The 20,034-nt window shown below is 41.4% G+C and overlaps 1 protein-coding gene across 1 annotated transcript in view; it reads right to left on the bottom strand.

Moving 5' to 3' along the window:
* Nucleotides 1-17,952, bottom strand: part of LOC135232869 (disks large-associated protein 1-like) — a 192,142-nt gene extending 174,190 nt beyond the window's left edge. The window contains exon 1 of the mRNA XM_064294687.1: nucleotides 16,971-17,952. Within this exon, the coding sequence (XP_064150757.1) occupies nucleotides 16,971-17,927 (957 nt within the window). The 5' untranslated portion in view covers nucleotides 17,928-17,952. The remainder of the gene's footprint in view (nucleotides 1-16,970) is intronic.
* Nucleotides 17,953-20,034: the final 2,082 nt, after the last annotated feature.

Here is a 20,034-nt window from a genome sequence, read left to right as displayed (position 1 = left end):
TATTATATGAATCCTTAATTCAGTTATAATTTTATAGGTAATTAAGAGGCATCATAAGGGCAGACCTTTAGAGAAATGTATTTTTTCCTTCAGACCTGGAATAGTAATTTAACTTATAATAAAGTTGGTGAACTTCCCAAATATTTAGTTAACCATGTGGGATATGTAGAGCTCACACAACTAGTGAGATTCTGGTTCACGATATGCCTGAGACGTAATGATCTGGTCTCCCCAAAAGTAAGGGAAGACAAAATATGAAGTCACACTGAGTTACGGGGCAATTCAGTTTTGGGATTCCTAGCTTGCTTCCTCATCATTTCAATGAAATTACTTTTTATAGAAGCAAATATCCCCAATCTAAACCAAGCAAAGGGTATTAAGTGGGCAGCCAGGGCTCTTTTGGACATAACAACCTTACAGTGTTATTAACAAGGTTATAACTACAATCAGGCTGGTAGTCTCATGGGGTCAATAGAATTGCTTCTTATTGAAACAAAGTGAACAAAAACAATGTTCAATGAGGGTTCCTTCATAGGTTGGGATATACTTTACATGTTACATGAGATAATACTGTTCTATTACAATGTGACATTTTATATCTCTGACTTCACAAATTTTATCACAATGTGACATTTTATATCTGACTTCACAAATGAATCTTATATATGACTTGTTTTCGAATATTCCAAACTAGATTGAGATTTACATCTAATCGTAGAGGTCAAACCTATTTTTTAATCATGGTAATTTTTCTTCTTGTTATTAAAATAAAATCTCACCAATAACAGTCCTTCAGGAGAAGGCCAAAGGACACGTTTACAAATGGAGGCAGCCTGAGTCTGAGAGTGTACAGGCCTTGGGATCAGATGGACCCGGTCTAACTCTCAGCTCTGTCACTTATTAGCAGTATGATCGTGAGCAAATAACCCATTTCATATAAAATGAGGGTAAGAACAGAGGCCTCCAGAAATGAAGGACAATACAAGTTAAGTGTAAGCCCACAGAACTTTCTCAATAAATTATAGTTCTTCCCCTCCTCTTCCTCCTCCTCCTCCTTCATCTTATCTATGAAAGTGAGTACAGCTTGAGGTGCCGATGAAATGTTCTGCCTGGTGCTGTGGAGGAAGCCCTGGACTGGAACTCGAGTGGCCTGCGTGTTGTTAGAAAGTCAGTTCATCTCTTTGGGTCGCTGCTGAGGAAAAAGGCATGCAGGTGACGTAAGAATTTGTTTGATACAGAGCTTGAAGCCAAGAAGTGATTTTACAATCTTGGAGACAATCTGGAAGTCTTGGAGCCCCATGATCATTTGTGGTGCTTTTAATGAAAAACAGAGCAGGTTGGGATAGCCGATGCTGCTAATTAAACTTGTCCTGTTGACTTACCAAGCTTGGGATACTTACCTCATGTTCTGTTTGTTTAAATCAGGTTTTTTAATCTATCAAGAGTGGATACAGAGTATTTTTCCTCTGAATCATTAAATGTTTCTAGACAGCTTAGGTCTACTTAAAGTGGAGGGGATGGGTGGTAGTTTTCAAATTGTGTTTTGGGAACCTCCTTTGGGACAACTTGGGTACTGGGTGGAGAGTGGGGGGTGCGTGGCAAGGGGATGTGAATTTGGATGCTCCTATGGCGGCACAGTGGTTAGGAGTTCGGCTACTAACTGAAAGGTTGGTCTGCTTTTGTAGACATTACAGCCTTGGAAACCCTATGGGGCAGCTCTACTCTGTCCTATAGAGTTGCTATGAGTTTGAATCAGCCTGGAGATAATGGGTTTGTTTTTTTGTTCTTGCTTCATGGGAGCAGTGGTTAAAAGCCTGGCTGCTAACTAAAAAAAGTTGGTAGTTCGAATCTACCAGCTGCTACTTGGGAACCCTACGAGGTAGTTCTACTCTGTACTATAGGGTCACTATGAGTCGGAATGGACTTGACAGCAATGGGTTTTGGTTTGGCATGGGAGCAGTGGCAGAATTCTTTCCTGCTATGTGGGAGACCTGGGTTTGACTCCCCTGCCAATGCATCTCAAGTGCAGCTGCCACCCATCTGTCAATGTTGAACAGGTTTCAGCGGAGCTTCCAGGTTAAGACAGACTAGGAAGAAAGGCCTGGCCAATCTACTTCTAGAAAAATCAACCAGTGAAAATTCTAAGGATCTCAGCAGTCTGATTCTATTGTGCACGGGGCTGCCATGAATCAGGGGCTGACCCAACAGTGGCTAACAACAAGAAACGTGTGAGGGACTCCATTTTAAATTGTTTTTGTATATTGTGCTTTATTTTAACAAACAATTCCCTGGTTAAAAAGTTCAAAAAGCACTGGGCTAAATATCGTTTCTGCCATCTGTCTGTTAGTTTGTTACTGCACTGTGATGGCCTGCATGTCACTATGATGCTGGAAGCTATGCCATCAGTATTTCAAATAACAGCTGGGTCACCATGGTGGACAGGTTTTAACGGAGCTTCTCGACTTAGACAAGGAAGAGAGGCCTGATGATCTGTTTCCTAAAATTAGCCAATGAAAATCATATGACTCACAACATCATTGTTCGACATGCTTGCTTTGGCTGCATCATCACAAGGGATCAAATGCTAGAGGAGGATATCATGTTTGGTAAAGCAGAGGGCCAACAAGGACGTAGAAGACCCATGGTGGGATGCACTGGGAGAGGAGCTGTAACGATGAATTCATACATGCCAATGATTGTGAGACCACGCAGGATCGGACAACATTTTATTTTGTTGTACATAAGATCTTCATAAGTTGGAGTTGACTTGATGGCAGCTAACAACAAGAACAAATAACAATCTTTTAAGTTCTTTTGAATACCTGCTTGTATTGGCTGAGTGTTTTCACTGTGAATTAATATGCAGAAAGGAATAGCAAAATGCAATCTCTAGAAATGTTCTCAATAGACTAGGTGTGAGCCACAACCAAATTAGATTGAGTGGTTAGAGTGGAAAAGGCAAGGAATGGGGCAGGGAACAGAATTTGTTGAGTATACAGAACACTGAGATAAATGAATGCCTCTTGCTATATGACTGTGGGACAATAACATACAGGGTAGGAGGAAATAAGAAAGATTTCCCAGTTGTTACTGCTTTTTCACCACTCCCTGCAGCCTGGGCCATGGGAATGTCAGGTAATCTTTCCGGGCCTCAGTTTCCTCATCTGTAAAATGATGGTGTTGGACCAGTCTTCCATCCCAAATTGTATAATAAACTAGCTACTCAAAAAGTAATGAAAGAGAGAAAAGAAAGAAAGGGGAAGGAAGGAGTACTGCTGAGCCCAATTCTCTTTTACTAAAGAGGGTCCAAGTAGGAAGGGACGGGGAAGTGCAATCAGGAGGGAGGGTAATTAACCTCACACATCTGATTTCTAAGGTTCTTTAAAGTAAGATCAATGAAGGAAAGTTCTGAGCAGACCTTTGAACCAGTTCTTCCCTGCTCAATCATGGCTGAGGAAGCAACACAAAACTTTTTTAAAATTTGGGTGATCTGAAACCATAACCAGAATGGGAAAAATTACGGGTCAAAGCTCTGCTAGAAACTTAATCTCCCTATTAGAAAACGAGGGCAGCACACATGTTGTATAGCAATCAAATCTCTTGCCCACTGGATTTTGTGCAGAGAAACAGTGATGCCCCACTCAAAGATGGTGGCTGACCACTCTGCTTTGAATGTGTGTCATTCTCCTCAATCCTGGCAATAGTCCAGTCTCACACACAGGGCTCCAGAAAGGGCCCATTCTAGGGCTTTGACTCATAATTTTTCCCATTCTGGTTATGGTTCTGGATCACCCAAATTTTAAAAAATTGGGTTTGTTACGGTTTTGCTTCATCGACCATGACTGAACCAGTTTGAGCCAGTTTGAAGCGCTGCTTTTGAGGGCTTGCCTACCATGGACACAGTCCTCCAGTGAGTTACATAATGCCACTCCCAGAGATTTGGCATTGTTTATGGTGGATGGGACATAGGAGATAAGAGAGAAGACAGGCCAGTTAGTAAAAGTTCTTTGTAAGCACAAAAAAGGGGAAGTAGTTTCAAATTTCTTATCATGGAATAGCTACAAGAATTTGCTACCTAGTTTTACAATTGGACTCTAATAAATGACAGCTAGTTTTAGGATTTTTTTTAAAGCAGCATGAAGTCAAAGCCATGTGTTGTTAAAGAAGCATGAAAATGCACATGAAATATTTTTGATTGATTGTTCAGTTCATGAGATCATCTGGCATGAAATAAAATGTTTTCTTTTCTGAGCAATGATTGCGTAAGTCTAATATGGCAGAGTGGAGGCTACTCCACAATTTTCAGTCTATGGATCCGATTTTTCAGAAGTCTCACCATTTTCACCATACACCCCTCACAGCCAGCTCTTGTTTCTGGTGGATTTGTTTCACCTCCTTTGTGAAAGCCTTAGAGAGGAGACATCAAGCAGGAAAATCAGCTATTTATAGGCGTTTTGACTAAAAGTGTCTGCTCAGCGTGCCATGGAATACTTCCAAGAGGTGGGAGAACAGGAAACTATCTAAAATCAACTAGGAGGCTGGAGGAGTGTTGTGGGGGAGGGGAAGGTTTTACATGAAAGTCATGTTCATCAGCTCTGGCTTCTCTTGTGAGTAAATGACAGCCACTTTCACTGACACTCCCAGTTATAGAAAAACCAGCTAAATTTCTGCTAGTCAAGGAGAGAAGGAAAAAAGACATGAATTCTCCGAGAATTGCAAGTAGTTGGCATCCCTTAAGGTATTTTAACGGAAAAAGTCCTATGGGGATGCTTCATTCTGTACTTTCTTTCCGGTGGGGGGTTGTCAGTGAGCCTGAGGCCCATGGTGCAACTTGGGCTACCACCTAGCCTTCTAAGACTGGACTGCAAGTCTCAGGCGATCGAGCAGAGATCCTGCTTTGCCCTCAGGAGGATCTGTATTACTTGTTTCCACATCTATAACCAAAAATATTTGCTCAATTCTTCATAACGAAGAGACATAATTTCACCAAACATAACCCAGTCTTCCCATGAATTCTGATGAGTTTTCTTTTCTTTCTTCATTACTTTTTTGTGACAATGGGGAATCAGGTAAGGAATGAAGTCTTTAGATTGCCAAAGCAGATGTTGGCTGAGGAAGTTTGAGCTTCCGATGGTTCTGTGGAGAAGGGAGATCCTCTGAGAGGATCTTTGGAGTTCACCTGCTCTGCTTAATTTTTACAGCCTTATCAGCATGATGGTACTAGCTTCAGGGAATGGCGAGAGTTAGTCAGGGACTTTGAGCCTGAGCAAAGGAAAGTGATAGACTAGGACTCATTGTCACCTGCTGGTTGAAGAACTCACACCTACCAAAATGGTCATGGTGGAAACACTCCTTAGAGAACTTTGTTAGGCCAAAAGAGGAGGTGCTGAAGAGTGGATAGAGTCCCCTTGAAAACAGGCCCCATAGTTGTTGCTGTTTATGAAACTTGTCTTGTTGACTTACCAAAACTGTCTAGAATAGGCAACAGGGTCTTAACAGACTCAAGGTGTAAAAACAAAAGCAGGTTTTTTCTGAACCAACTAAAGCTTGAAGTCAAAAGAATTGTGTAAATACTGAGCCATGGGAAAACCTGACCTACCTAGTCTGAGCTACCAAAAGACTTACCCCAATGGAAAGCAGAAATACCAACAGAGGTGTATGCACCAATGTTCACTGAGCACTTCTCATAATAGCTTACAGACAGAAATAGCCTAAATGTCCATCAACAGGTGAATGGATAGACAGAATGTGGTACATGTACATAATGGAATACTACTCAGCCATAAAGAGAAATGAAGGCCTGATGCGTGCTACATCATGGATGACCCTTGAAAACATTATGCTGAGTAAAATAAATCAGTCACAAAAGGGCAAATGCTGTCTAATTTTACTTACATGAAATATCTACAACAGGCAAACGTATACAGACATGAAGTTATTCGTGGTTACCGGGGGCAGGCAGGCAGAAGCAGGAAAAGGGAGATTCACTGATGAGGAGACACTGAGCTTCTGTTAAAGGTGATGGAAAAAGTTGGAAACATAATGGTGATGGTTATACAACATGATGAACACAATTAATGTCACCAAATTGTACATGTGAAGAATGTTGAAGTGGCAAATATTTTGTTACATACACATTTACAGTAAAAATCACACCAAACCCATTGCCATTAAGCAATTCCAACTCATGGTGACCCTAAAGGACAGGGTAGAATTGCCCCATAGGGTTTCTGAGGCTGTAAACCTTTATACAAGCAGACTGTCACATCTTACTCCTACACAGCGGCTGGTGGTTTTGACCTGCTGACCTACTGGTTAGCAACTGAGTACTTAACCATGGAGCCACAAGAGCTCCTCTACACACACACACACACACACACACACGTGCACGCACACAGATCAACCCTTTGTTTTCTTTTCACTTGCCGACAAAAGCTTTATGTATTTAGTTAGTATATGGGACCAAAAACTTTTAATGGTACACTGGAATTGGACAAGTTCATCCTAACCCAGGTTTAATAAATATTAGATGAAGTAAAGCGTAACAGAGAAAGCATTATGGTGCATGAACGCATGAAGGAGAGGGGAAACATGTTAACATTTGAGGATCTGTAAACGCAAAACATAGTCACACTATATTTTTTCATTTCTTTTTCAAATTTGAAATTAAACATTTTTTTTCTGTGACTGGAAACAAACTCAGAGTCATATTATCATGCCCATTGTACAGATATAAAATGGAAGCATTAAGAGAGTCCAAGTCATGTAGGAAGTCAGCGGTGACATTAAAGCAAATAGATGATCTGAAGATGAGTCCGTGTTTCCATCTATTAGACTCTACTGCCCCCTTCAGTAAATAAAAGGATAAATTGAGCCTGAGAGCTCAGAACCACACTTAAAGTGTGGTTCTTAGATGGAGCCTCCGTATCAGAATCACCCCAGATCTATGGAGTCACAATCTCTTTGGTTGATATCAGAAATCCTCATTTTATAGAAACTCTAAAGATGAGTCCTGTGCACATAAAATTAAGGACCCATTCCCTTAAATGTATTCTATGAAGAACAGGGGGTCATACATACATGTGAGTCTATCCATGCAGATGCTTGTGAGATTATTATGCTCATGTTAACTCACACTGATGGCACTTTCTAATTTTCATCATTTCTAATTTAGAGCTAGATCTTCTTCCCATTTACTTTTCAATTTCAGATGTAGTGGCCTAGAAGGGTCAGCCTATAGCCCTAGGCATGTCCTGTGCACTATTCCTCTCAGATTCTTGGGAGTTGCTCCAAATTAACATGTTTGGTCTGATTGTCCCCATACAACTTGCATACATGTCACGCCATGTATATTAATGCAGGCTTTGGATAATATGGTCATAGCTATGTTAACAATTTTTATCCTAGGAAAGTTAGGTGAGGGGAGCTGGCTGACAAAAGAACAGAAGACACCAGAGAGAAGTTGCTTTCTTCAAAATTCAGTCCTGAGGCTCTGAGCATTGGTGCCGAAAGATCATGTAGCCAAATGTGAATAGTACGGTTCTATCTGTTCTTTTTTGGCATGTGGTTTACTCATAACGCAACCACTGGAATACAGGAGGGACTGACGGGGGTAACAGTAGAAACACACTCATTTCCTCTTTTTAGAACCTAAAAATACTATTCTGCCATTTGTAACCACAGAATTACAAATTGCAGGTAATTATTTAGTTAACAATTGTCATCATCTCTTATGAGACTTGTAAGCCACAAACATGCTTCAAATCCAACTTTTCAATTGATTCTTTTCTCCCTTTGCCTCCTTGTGCCTTGGCACCACTGCCTTAAAAGGATGCGGCAAGAGTGGATAAGCTAGTAAGAAGTTTTGAGTATAGTCAAAAATATTTTCACAACTGTGTAAGACCCAACGGGGAAAGAATAGGGCCGGCAGTTGGGCAGTGAGTGTTCTAGTACAAGTCAAGGTGTCTCCTTAGGATTTATTTTTCTCATTTTTAAAAAGAGTGGGCTGGACTAAATTATACCAAAGCTTTCTTTGAGAAGGTGATCATAAGATGAGAAATATGTAGGTAGAAAGAAGCTATGTTTACTTCGCAGAGTTCATGAACTGGAAGCTGTGCAGCTGACCTTTCAATGTTGACGCTCTAAAATTCTAAAGCTGCCATTTTTGGGGAACTCCCCCCCTCCCACCACCACCAGTGCCTGGTTCTTTAATTACATGTCTTAAGGTTTTAGAGTCCTGGAGAATAAAACTAGGGAGACATTAGCAATCTTGCAGGTCCATATTCAACAGGGGTTAAAAAATAAGGAGTGCAGAAGTCATTTTCTTTCACTGTTTTTGGATATCTCTTTGTATCAAGGGGACTAAAACATGCTTTACCCTCACACCAGGGACACAGGACATCCTAACTAGTCTACACTGATGGTCCGAGATGAGGCTCAATATAATCATTGTAAAAGCAAGGTGATGAGTTTTCTAAGTGTGATCTATAAAAACTAGAGCATAAGTACAAGAACATATCTTAGAGGTACGCGTGTAGGAACACACATGCAGCTGTAGTGTACATACATGGCCCTGGACACACACATACCACATACCGCAAAGCTAGACTCCACGTGATCGGCTTTAAGGACATGCCTGCTGTATCGTATGCCTGAAAATTCATACGAAGTTTCCTAAATCTGAGTAAACAATGAGTAGAAATTCAATTGGGAGAGAAGAGTGACCAAATGTACATGAAAGAAGAAAACCGACCTATCTAGAAAACTCATTTTGCAAATATAATTAGAAGTCTTTTAGAAATGAGACAGGCGAATTGCTAAACTTCCAGCAAAAGAAAATAACAATAATTCTTAAAGACAGTCTATATATTCCTACATTTAAAAGACCAGAGACTCAGAATGGTCTTTTCTTGGTCATGTGAGCGTTCTCGAAGAAATAAAAGCATGAACACATAGGAGAAGTAAGGAATTGGTCACAAGTAGCAGGCGTGGCTGATGCACCTTTTTCTGTACCACATTCCCTCCTTTACCTCTGTCAATGGTGTAAGTGTAATTGATTAATTGTTATTATATTTTTATCACTACTTTTTGGCTACAAACAGAAAAGATTGGGTTGGAGGAGAATAAATCATTCATTGAAGAAAACTGAAGCACTCCTGTATTGCAAAACGTGGTTTCAGTCTAAGAATTTAGGAAAACACTTAAACATATATTCCCCAAAACAAGGTAAAAAAAAAAAAAAATCCTCCTTGTGCCAGACTGTGTTCCAAACGGCAGTTACCAGGGACAGAGGGCGCGGGCAGAAGAGGAGAGAAGATGGTCTTGGGAAGCAGATAAAGGAGCCTTAGAAGCCAAGTTACATGTGTACCTTATTTTTATCCAAAGGGAAAAGTTACAGACACAAAATTTCAGGTGAGTAAAAAAATCTAACGCCATGGATCCTAGCAATACATTCTCTTCCAGATGGGAAAAATTATGCTAAACTTAAGCAAAAGATTTCTGCCCTTGAACTCACAGTTCATAATAATCCATTAAGAGGTTGTAGCCTTTCAACCTAAAACCAAAAAGGTTGAAGGCCTTAATCTAATTACCCAATCAAAGTCAGCTTGGCAATATTACATGTATTTTTTAGTGGCCCCTATAAAACATCAAACAGAAGACCACTGTGTCCTACCATTCACAAGTCACTGTTGTGTAAAGTTGTGGAAAGGCATGATCTCAAACGGACCAGAGATTATGGGTGCATCTCTCTCTTACAGAATGGAGAATGCTTACCTTGGGTTACTGCTTTTAGTTTATAATCAAGCAAACTGTCCTCTAAGGGGAATTGGAAAGGAAAAATAAGTCCACTGGCCACTTTGAGATCCAAGGCCAGTCTTTCTCTTTGACGCTTTGCTAATCAGTGTTTTACCTTCAATTAAATGTGAACTCTGCGGGATCAGAAAGCATGTGTTACATGCAGAAACCTCTGACTCTGGTTAACCAGGCACTTTTGATGTTATTAAAAATATCTTTAGAATAATGAAATTGCAGACCAAGAAGAATAACGTTTCTTTAACAACTTCCAAGAAGGCTTTTCTATTGACTTTTGATCTTTTCTTTACTGTGACTGAGTTTTTCTGGATCCTTATTTTCCCACAGTGTTTTGACAATTGTCCTTTTTTCCTCCCATTAATTGGATATGGGCAATACTGAAAATTACAGAGAATCAGAGAGAAGGAGTTACCAGGATTCTGCCCCTGATCACTGTCTCCACGTTCAAAGTTAAAGATGGACAGGAGTAACCTCCTCTTTATATCAGCGAAGGGGGCATCTCTACCAAGGTCAGGGAAAAGTAAGGAGAAGGTTATAAAAAGCCACATACGAAATATATTTGAGCTTCCTGACATTCACTTGCTAGGCTATCAAGGCAATTTAAATTAATTGATCAATCTCTTTATTCTTAATGTGGTTGATGAGGTTTTTAAAAAAGGCATCCAGGAAACAGCACAGTAAAGTCATTAGTAAAATTGTTCAACACTGTCATGAATTTCACATAAAGTAGTTTTAACTGAATCAGTATAATTTAAATTGTTCTGAAACAAGGGGAAGGAAAAAACTCAGTCAGGGTAAGAAAAACCCGACTGGCCAAAAAATAGAAATAATCTGTAACAGAATTTTGAAAAATAGTTGTACTTACACTGAAAAAAAAACCAAAAAACCAAAAAACCTGGGTTCAAGAGTGCTATGAATGATTCTTCAGTGATCTTTCGTGGTCTTATTTAACCAACCAACAAAACAACAACCCAGAAATTTTAAATTAGCTAAAGAACAGTGAGCATCTAAGACTCTCGTCCCGGAAAACGACCGAGCACATTTCAATCACCAGCACACATAACGATCTCTAGCAGCACTTCATGAGATCACCTGTGTCAATTAAAATTTTATACAGCCCCTGTTGAGACACATTTATAGGGATCTGATGTTTCAACCTCTTTTTTTACCATCTGCATACATTAGTTTGTTAGCTACTTCAGTCTTACTAGCCGTTATTTAAGACAAGAAATAAAATAACAAAAACTATAGCCCCCACCAGAAAAAAAAAACACTCCAAACCAATAACACACCATCACCAAATACAAACTAAAAAAGAATTGTACCCAAACCTGATCAGTCCTTCCATTTCTTGAAACTTGCACACAAACTGAAGAAACCCACTCAGCCTTAAAAAGGTCGATCATTTTGATCTCCTAAAATTTCATATCTGAGAGAGCTTTCTTTCTCCGACTCGGTTTTGCTCTCTCTCTCTGCTTCTCTCTCTCTCTACTTCTACCGGAGAGCGTTTTGTTTCCCTTTGCCTGTTTCTGCTGCTTGCTGGGTGAATGCAAAATCCATGGTTGGAAGGAATCTTTTTAGACTAACAGTTGGAAATCTAAAATCTTGCTCCTCTGAATGGCTTTATACACTTGTCGTTAAACACAAGAAGGTTTACATAAAGAGGCATGGACAGAACCAAGAATCCAGCTTTTTCAAAGCAAAATCAAAACAACAAAACCACCCTTTACTCTCTTGAACCCCTTCTTATTTTTATTTACTTAACTATTAGCACTTACCCTGAGATGTGCCATAAATGCTTTATTCCAAACGTATAAAAGCCAACCACATCTCAACTGAGAATTAAACAGTTTTAATGTCTTCGAATCCATGTCCCTGCTCCAAACCCTGATACAGACAGTCACTGGCAGCGGTACAACAGTTCTAAACAGCAGACATCTGATTCTTGACATTTAAAAATAACAATATTGGAAAAAAGGGAGCCTTTTATTTTTCATTAAGTACAAATAGCTTGGGAGTGAGCACATGTCACTGGTTGTACTAACTAGAACTTGCTGTGATTTTAAGCTACAGTATTGGATTCCTAAATAAATATTGGCAGAAGCCAAATGCCTATATATCTCTCCTTATCTATATAATCATGTCAAAGACTGCAATTAAATTAATTTGAAGTGATAATTCTACAAAGAGAGATAATTCAGAAATTCTAATTTGCTAGTATTTAGACCCTACTTCTGGTGAGTATTAATTTAACCTTTGTTCAGTCTTGAACCAAATTAGGGACATCTTTAGTCATTTCATTGCTAGTCCAAGGAGGGTCACATTTCATAGCCAAGCACTGCTAACCACACGAGCACATATGAGTGCAAATGCACACACACATTCCCTATAGAATGAAACAATGAAATGAAAAAAAGTACATTTATCTCTATTTCTGTAGCATATTATAGTGGAGTCAGACAGGTCCAGGGCCAAGTCTTAGCTCTCCCACGTACTATCTATGTGATCCTGGGCAAATGATTTAATCCTTTGTGCCTCAGTTTCTTCATCTGTAAAATGGGAGTCCATAGTATTACCGTAAAAATGGTGTGGCGGAGGCGTCTGACCTCCTCCAACTTCACAGGAGAGGAGGAGAATCAGGATCAACAACCCAAGGCTGATTTCTATGAGGCGGAGCTCAGACATACCTCCCCTCCAACCTTTTTACCAACTCTCACACCATCCTTCCCTTCCATGGCACTCTCCACTTCTCTGCTGGGTACAATAATGCGTTGCAACGGCCACACAGAACTCACAGACCATACTCACAGTTATGGGATTTATTAGGGAAGTAACAGGTTACAATTCAGGATCAGGAAATACCCAGGATACAGCTCTTCCATCATGACAGCCTCTCCTCGGCCGTGCTCACAGGCCGACTCCTCTCCGGCCCTTGGCCTCTTAGCCCAGCCTCTGCCCTGCTCAGGCAAATGTTACAAAGCTCTTTAGCTCTGCCAGTAAGTGCCCAGAGCACACTACTCTGCCAGGAAGCCTTGGCCTGAAGGCACTCAGCTCTCTCACTCTGTGGGCCAGGAAGCCCATCACCCAATCTCCTGCCAGTCTCCTGGTTCTTCTGTTTCTGTTGCCACTGCTTCTCGTTCTCGCTACTTCTGCCCCACCATCTCTTGCAGTCTGCCATGTTACAGCTCTTCTTTTAAGCCTAGAGTGATGGTAAAACTGACCAATCCCCTCTTTAGGGTTCCATATACCTTATTTGCATGGTTCCCGTCCCACAAGTGTGCCACACACCTTAATTATAGTATTAGTAAGCCATCTAATCCCCTACATGGGCTGCAAGCACCTCATTTGCATAATTCTACCCAATCATTTGGCGGGAGCTATAGACCTTGCAAGCAAGGCCATATAAAAGCAATCCATTGCACTGCCACTATTTAGCTTAGAAAGTTGTTCTGGGTATTCACTGAGATATAGTTTCCGGCACATAACAGGTATTTGATATACACTGCTTCTCCCACCTGCTTAGTGTTTGGAGGGGTCAGGATTGGGAGCCGTGGATGGAAAAATACAGGCTTTGATTGGCGGCAAATCTGTTTTGATCTCCATGTGGCCACATACTAGCTATGTGTCTTTGAGCAAATGACTTAACCTAATTTACTAAATTTCACTTTCTTCAGCTATAAAATACCCCATAGAGTTTTAAAGAGCAAATTAGATAACATTTGAAAATCACCTAATTTTGGTAGGCATTTATTAAGTGAATTTCAGGCCTTACAGCTCTTGAAGATTGCTCTAATTAGTACTCTTCAGGTGTAACTTTTAAGTTTAAAAATTTCAGCCGAGAACTTAGGCCTTCTAGACAAGGCGCTTCATTTTACAGCAGAGGAAGGATGTCCAGAGAGCTGACATGCTGGTTCCGAGCTGTATCACCAGTTAATGGCAAACAGCAATTAGAGCCCAGATTCTCTTAATAAACGTTAAGTGCTTTATCCACTGAAACTTATGATGTTGAAGTCAAACATATTTGCTAATTCAGTTTCAATATTTGTCAGTAATCAAGGCAATACAAATGAAAAACAAACAAACAAAGACTCTGTTTTCCCAAATTTGTTCCCAAGAATGAGCTTATAAATGAACTTTCACAGAGGGGCTGCCAGAGGCTGGCTCTCTCTCTTCCTGAGAAGAGCATATATGGGATGGCAGAGTCTCGTGCCCCTTCCTGTAAAGCAAGGAGACAGCTGAAGAGCAGATCTGCCGCTCTCAGGAGGATGCCCATTCTCCTTCCTCCCTTGTGGACACACAGCAGTCCTGCTCTCTTCATAGAAACCCCTTAACCCTAGTCCCCTGGTTGGAAAGAGCACACTGTTCTACATTCAGTTTATATGCTAACACACTAGGCCACCACACTCAAAATAGAAAATAGTACAATTTTTTCCCTCAGTTTGAAAGCCTTACACCGAATAGGAGCTCAATCAATGCTGGTGTTTGTCTGTTAAATAAGGCGAGGACTCTGAGCCTAGTTTCTGATTAAAGGACTCAACCAGCATGGTTCAGGGTTGATTATTGCCCAAGGTAGTATAGAAAATACTAAATTTCTTTCACTCTATCAATGATTTCAGGATCAAAAACAAAAGGCTTTGGGGAACAAAGTCAGATTAGCTATGACTCTGGGGAGGGAGGGAGGAAATGGGATTGAGCAAGGCCCAGGTGTGCCTCATTCTAATCAATGTTCCATCTCCCTAGCTGGGAGATGTATAAGTGAGTGTTGGTTTTATTTTCCTTTCTCCCTTTCTGCAAGCCTCGAATGTTTTATTACAAAAACTGGCTTAAAAGAAGGCAAATAATTTGAAAATAGAAATTCCCAATCTGTATAAGATCTAATAATACTATGATATCAAATCCATTCTTAAATCTTCAAGATTTCATTCTCATTTTACTGAAGAAATTTAATAATATGTTTATTTTAAAGATTTCTTCTCCTTGTTTACCACTTCTTCATGCCTTTGGCCCTAGGCTGTGCGAGGCCCACGGGCAAGAGCCTGACCCCAGGCTGTGTGGGGCGCTTGGGCAAGAGCTTCACTTTGACAGATCTGGGTCTAAATCGCCTCTACAGTGTGCTGGCCACAAGGCTTTAAATCACTAGATATTCCAAGCCTCAGTTTCCTCTCCTATAAAACAGAGTTTTATTATACCTAGCTCTGGGGATTATCATGAGGATTAAAAGAAATAAATGTGAAAATGTTCGTTACAGTGTTTGGTCCATATTAGGTTTTCAGTTAATATTAGTTTCCTTCTTTTCTGATTTTCCACTTTTCAGCACTACTTGAGGTTTTCACTCCAAAAAGGTATAAAGAGGACCAAAAACCAGAACCAAACCCATTGCTGTTGAGTCATAACAACCCCACAGGTCAGAGTAGAGCTGCCCCATAGGGTTTCCAAGGAGTGCTTGGTGGATTCAAACTGCCAATCTTTTGGTTAGCAGCCGCAGCTCTTAACCACTATGCCACCAGGGTTTCCATAAAGAGGGCAGGAAAATGAATTTAAAGTAGGAAGAACATTAAGTGAGCAAAATGAAAGCATTTTGTTATTAACAAAAGCTGGTCCTAGATCCATGCTCCTACATCCTAACATTCTTCTTTAATCTAATAGTTTTTATCTAATCTCACCATAATTTACTAAAGTATAATTAAATTTTTTTTTGTTTTGCCTTGTTTTTGTCCCTAATCATAGACCCTCCACAGATAAAATATGTCTTATTCGACAGCTTCTTTCTATTGCTTAACTTATGAAAGTACTTTACTTATGAAAATACTTTCAGTGTTGGACCAAATTTGTGGTCTAAGAATTTCTGAAGCCTTCAGTAATCACCCTCCTCAGAGTCATTGCTAACAGGTCAGAGGCCTGGGTTCTAGTTCCTTCTGCTCTGCCACACACTATACCAGTGTAATCCATTCAGTCTTTGACCTTTCTTGGAGTCCAGTTTTTTATTTGCTAAATGGGGAGGTTGGATTAGATGATCCCTCTAGCTCCAACATTCTGTCAGTTGTTCTTGATGATGTAATTAACACACAACCGTATAGTAAAGCAGGCAACGCCACCTTCAGTGGGAAATGCCCCTTAACTGTGTGTTGCTTTTAGACACTATACACGGTGGTGGCTTCTTCTGAACTCTAGCAGGGGGGGACCTGGCACTTGCCCCCTGACCCCCGACCCAGCGTCTTCTCAAGACTTTGTGGTAGCACTTGTAAGGGAGCCAGCTTTGTCAAGAGGAGTTTCAAAGGGAGAGAGTTGAACTTTTCAGTGAAAGAATTACTTCTTGCATTTCTTCTTAAGATGAGTGGGAAAAGATTGCATCATACTTTCGTAGTCCAGTAAAAACATTTTTTTTTTTTTTAAACTAGGGATAGCAGGGGAGAACAGAGGGAAAAGAGACTCTGAAAAGGAAAAATATTAGGGTCATTTTTACAGAGAGTTGAGTTGGGGAAAATGAGAATATTAGAGGGAGGAGCTAGGGCAGATAAAGCCTCCCACTTTATATTTTTATACAGGTGAAATCTGGCTTAAGTGAATTAGAGGGCAGGTGGAGAACATGCCCAGAGGCTGGGTCTGTGTGTGGGTTTACATGTTGACACTAATTGTATTTTACTGCATTCATGCTTCCCTCTTCCTTTCCTTCTCCTCTCTGTGGTCCTGGGTCTCCGTAGCTGTGCTTGTCAAGTCCCCAAACTAGCTTGATCTCCACCTCCTCAGGGCTAAGGCCATTATCTTTATTTCCTGCATTCTTTCCAAATTGTTAACTTTTATGAAAAGGTGGATTTATGTTAAAATTCTAGGTAGACTCCTCTTTCCTCTCCTCCCTATCGTGATCCCTCAGAAAAAAAGAGGAACATGAAACATTAAGAACTCCTTGCCTTTATGTAGGCCTTAAGGCTTTTGAAAGCTCTTTTATATCTAGTATCTCCAGATGACCGGATGGTGTTGGAAACCGCTTGCTTTCTTGCATTTTTCTGACAGGAGCACTTATTCATAGAAATGCTAAATCATTTGCTCAGGTTCACACACACAGTTCACACTAGAGCCAAGACCAGAACCCAGGAGAAAATACCACACAATTACAGCAGAAACAATTTCTAAACATGCATCATGCCACACAACACTACCTGAAGGTACTGGCAGGAACGTTCTTGTTGACAGGACTCTGCCTTCACCAGGGCCTGGTCCACGTTAACTGAGGCTTTCTGGTAAACCTCCCGGGCTCGGCTCACGGTCAGAGTGGAGGACCAGGCACTCTTCTTCAGGAGCGGGGCATCCAGGTTGACCGGCAGGTTGGCACAGGTGGAGCACTTGACATCATTGTTGCCCCGGGAGGCCTTCACCGCCTGCTCGCTGATGGTGTTGTAGGCCTCCACGAAGTACTGGGAAGCAGAGCGGTCAGGGCACCTGCCCATGGTCATCACGCCCGAGGGGGTGTGGTAGATGCACATGTCACCATCCAGGTTGTCATCCGAGCTCCACCACGCTGGGGAGGCGTTGGATCGCGCTTTGGGCTCGGCACGCCGCTCCTTGCTCTTGCTGCGCTTGCTGTATCTCATGGTCTGCGTGTTGTCGGGGCTGGCTTTGCCCCCGTTGACGCTGCCCTTGGACGGCCCCTCCAGAGAATGCGACTTGGTGAAGAGCTTCTGGACCGAGTGGACCAGATGCCGGATGCGGCCAGGGCTGTCGCTGCGGTGCTCCACGGCAGTGCGCTTGTACTGCAGCGTGTGGTAGCCATCCCGGTTGAGGGGCAGCTGCCTTTCAAACTGATCCAGGAGGTTGGGAGGAATGCGGTTGGCTTTGGTGGCCAGGTTGCGGGGCACCAGGGCACACTCGTCCTTTAGCTCCTGCTGCGACGTGTAGTGTCGCCGCGGGAAGGTGCTGCTGGCCAGCGGGTCGCTGAAGGGGCCCACGCACTCGGCCTGGAAAGAGTTGCGCTGCGTGTAGTAGGGGTGGTCGGCCGGGTGGTGGTCCACTGGGCTCAGCAGGTATGGCTTGCGGTCCGAGTGGTGCGAGAGTGAGTCACAGGCGGAATCACAGGTGACACCGTGGTGATGGCTGCGGCTGCCGGATAACCCTTTCATTGCTGATGGGCAGCAACCGCCAGGGTCATCGACGCCCGTGGTCAGGTTCCAGACCCCTCTCCAGCAAAGACCTGGGGATGACGGGGGGGGGGGGTGAAGAACAAGAGGGGACATGGTTAACACTTCACTGGGTAAATAGATAGGGTTCTCTTTTAGGGCTGCTGTCTGCTACTGTATTTGTTGTCTGGCATTGTCTGGAAAGCTCTCACCTCTGTGAGGTTGGAAAGCTGACTCCAAAGCTTAGATGGGAAGATGATAGGTGTAAAAGCTATTAAACTTGGAAAACAATTAAAATACTAAATTGTTTTAAAATTATTTGAAAGAGTAAGCATCCTTTCCCCGTGATTCCAATAACTGGGTGCATCTTTCCCTTGCTTCTCTGGTTTTATTCTTAACTATATGTTAATCTGAAAGACAACGGGGTCAGTTCCTCTGAGAAGACTTTGCCAGACACCTGACAGACAGAATTAGTTCCCTTCCTGTCCTCCATGGCATCTAATGCAGCCTCCACCTGCATGTACAGGAGTTGTTTGCTTCTGGCTCTCTCTTCTAGCTCAAGTTCCTTGATGGCTGGGCTGATTTTTAAAGAGCTTGGCTACTAACTGAAAGGTTGGCAGTTTGAGTCCAGCAGGAAGCACATCAGGAGAAAGGCGTGGTGATTTACTTCTGAAAGACCGTTCTCATGTTCTCAGAGTAGAACTGAAAACGGGAAAACTCCACAGGGCTCTCAGTGGCTTATTTTATGGAAGCAGATTGCCAGGTCTTTCTTTCAAGGCACCTCTGGGTGAGCTGGAACCTTCAACTTTTCAGTTAGTAGCTGTGTGTGTTCGGACCACCCAGGGACTTCTTATTGTTGCTGTTAGTTGTTGTCAAGTTGATTCTGACTCATGGTGACCCCATTTGTGTCAGAATAGAACTGTGCTCCATAGGGTTTCCAAGGCTGTGACGAACCACCAACCTTTGGGCTAATAACTGAGTACTTAACTATTTGCACCATCCAGAGATACTCAGAGAATCCTTAACAGGGTTAAATTTATGTTTTTAAGCAAAACGGTGTTAGCAAGCTAATTTAGATGGAAAAATCCATTGTATGAAAACATCTCTCTCTATAAAACAGGTCCTTTCAATTATGAATAAAAAACAAAAACAAAAATGGCAATCCAGTAGGATTTTGGTCACGTAATGTCTTATGATTATACATAATAGACTCTCAATACACAAAATAATATAATGCTTCAAACGTTCCTTCTGAAGCAGCTGGGTCTTGTGTAGATTTTTTCTGCTAAACAAAATGTGAAACTGACAAGAGCTGAAAACATGAATTATACATATTTACTTCAAAATGTACAGGATTATTTTAATCATGTATTCAGTATTTAATTATCTTTAATATGTGAACAGCATTTCATATAAGAGGATATTACCTGTGGACAAGCAGAGCAAATGAAGAGCCTTTTCAAGGCCATTAATAATGAATTACGTTATATGATGTAATGGATGATAATTTCTGTAAATAAGCATAGTGTGATTTTTACTAAAAATTTCAGTGGGCTTTTTCAGCGTAGGGATAAGCATATGTATTTTCTTAAAAGGATAGTAAATTGCATCCAGGATAAATACGTTAACTTTCCCCCTTCTCAACTGAAACTTTGTAAAAGGTTACTAAGGTCCTTTTTTCTCTATGATGTAGTCAAATTAGGGCATGAAAAAATGGCAATAAACAATTATAATCCTTTCTAAAAGCTCAACCTGCCTTTCTGGTCAAGGTTAAATAAATGATTTATCACCCTAGTCCTTTCTCTAGAAAGTCATGCACTCTCTTCTACCCTCTTGTCATTTACAAGGAAAAGACATCATTTTTTAAATTATAAAATAAAGCAACACGTTCAGTGAATTCTCGATGGGTAGAGGCAGATGTGCTAAAACCCTAATGCTGCTGACAATGCCTGGGCAATTGCTGGTGGCACCTACCATGTAAGGACGGCTCCTCCTTCTCTCCTTCACTTTCCACCTTCCTTACTCTTACATCCCTTTCCAGCCATGACTGACTATCATTCTTTTTTCCTTCTTCTAATTCTTGTTTATAAGTGGCACCCGCGGACACTGC

The sequence above is a fragment of the Loxodonta africana genome, chromosome 11 (genome assembly GCF_030014295.1).
Source record: "Loxodonta africana isolate mLoxAfr1 chromosome 11, mLoxAfr1.hap2, whole genome shotgun sequence".
Lineage (NCBI taxonomy): Eukaryota > Metazoa > Chordata > Mammalia > Proboscidea > Elephantidae > Loxodonta > Loxodonta africana.
Note: the sequence above shows the minus strand (reverse complement) of the source record. Positions and strands in the feature narration are given on the sequence as shown.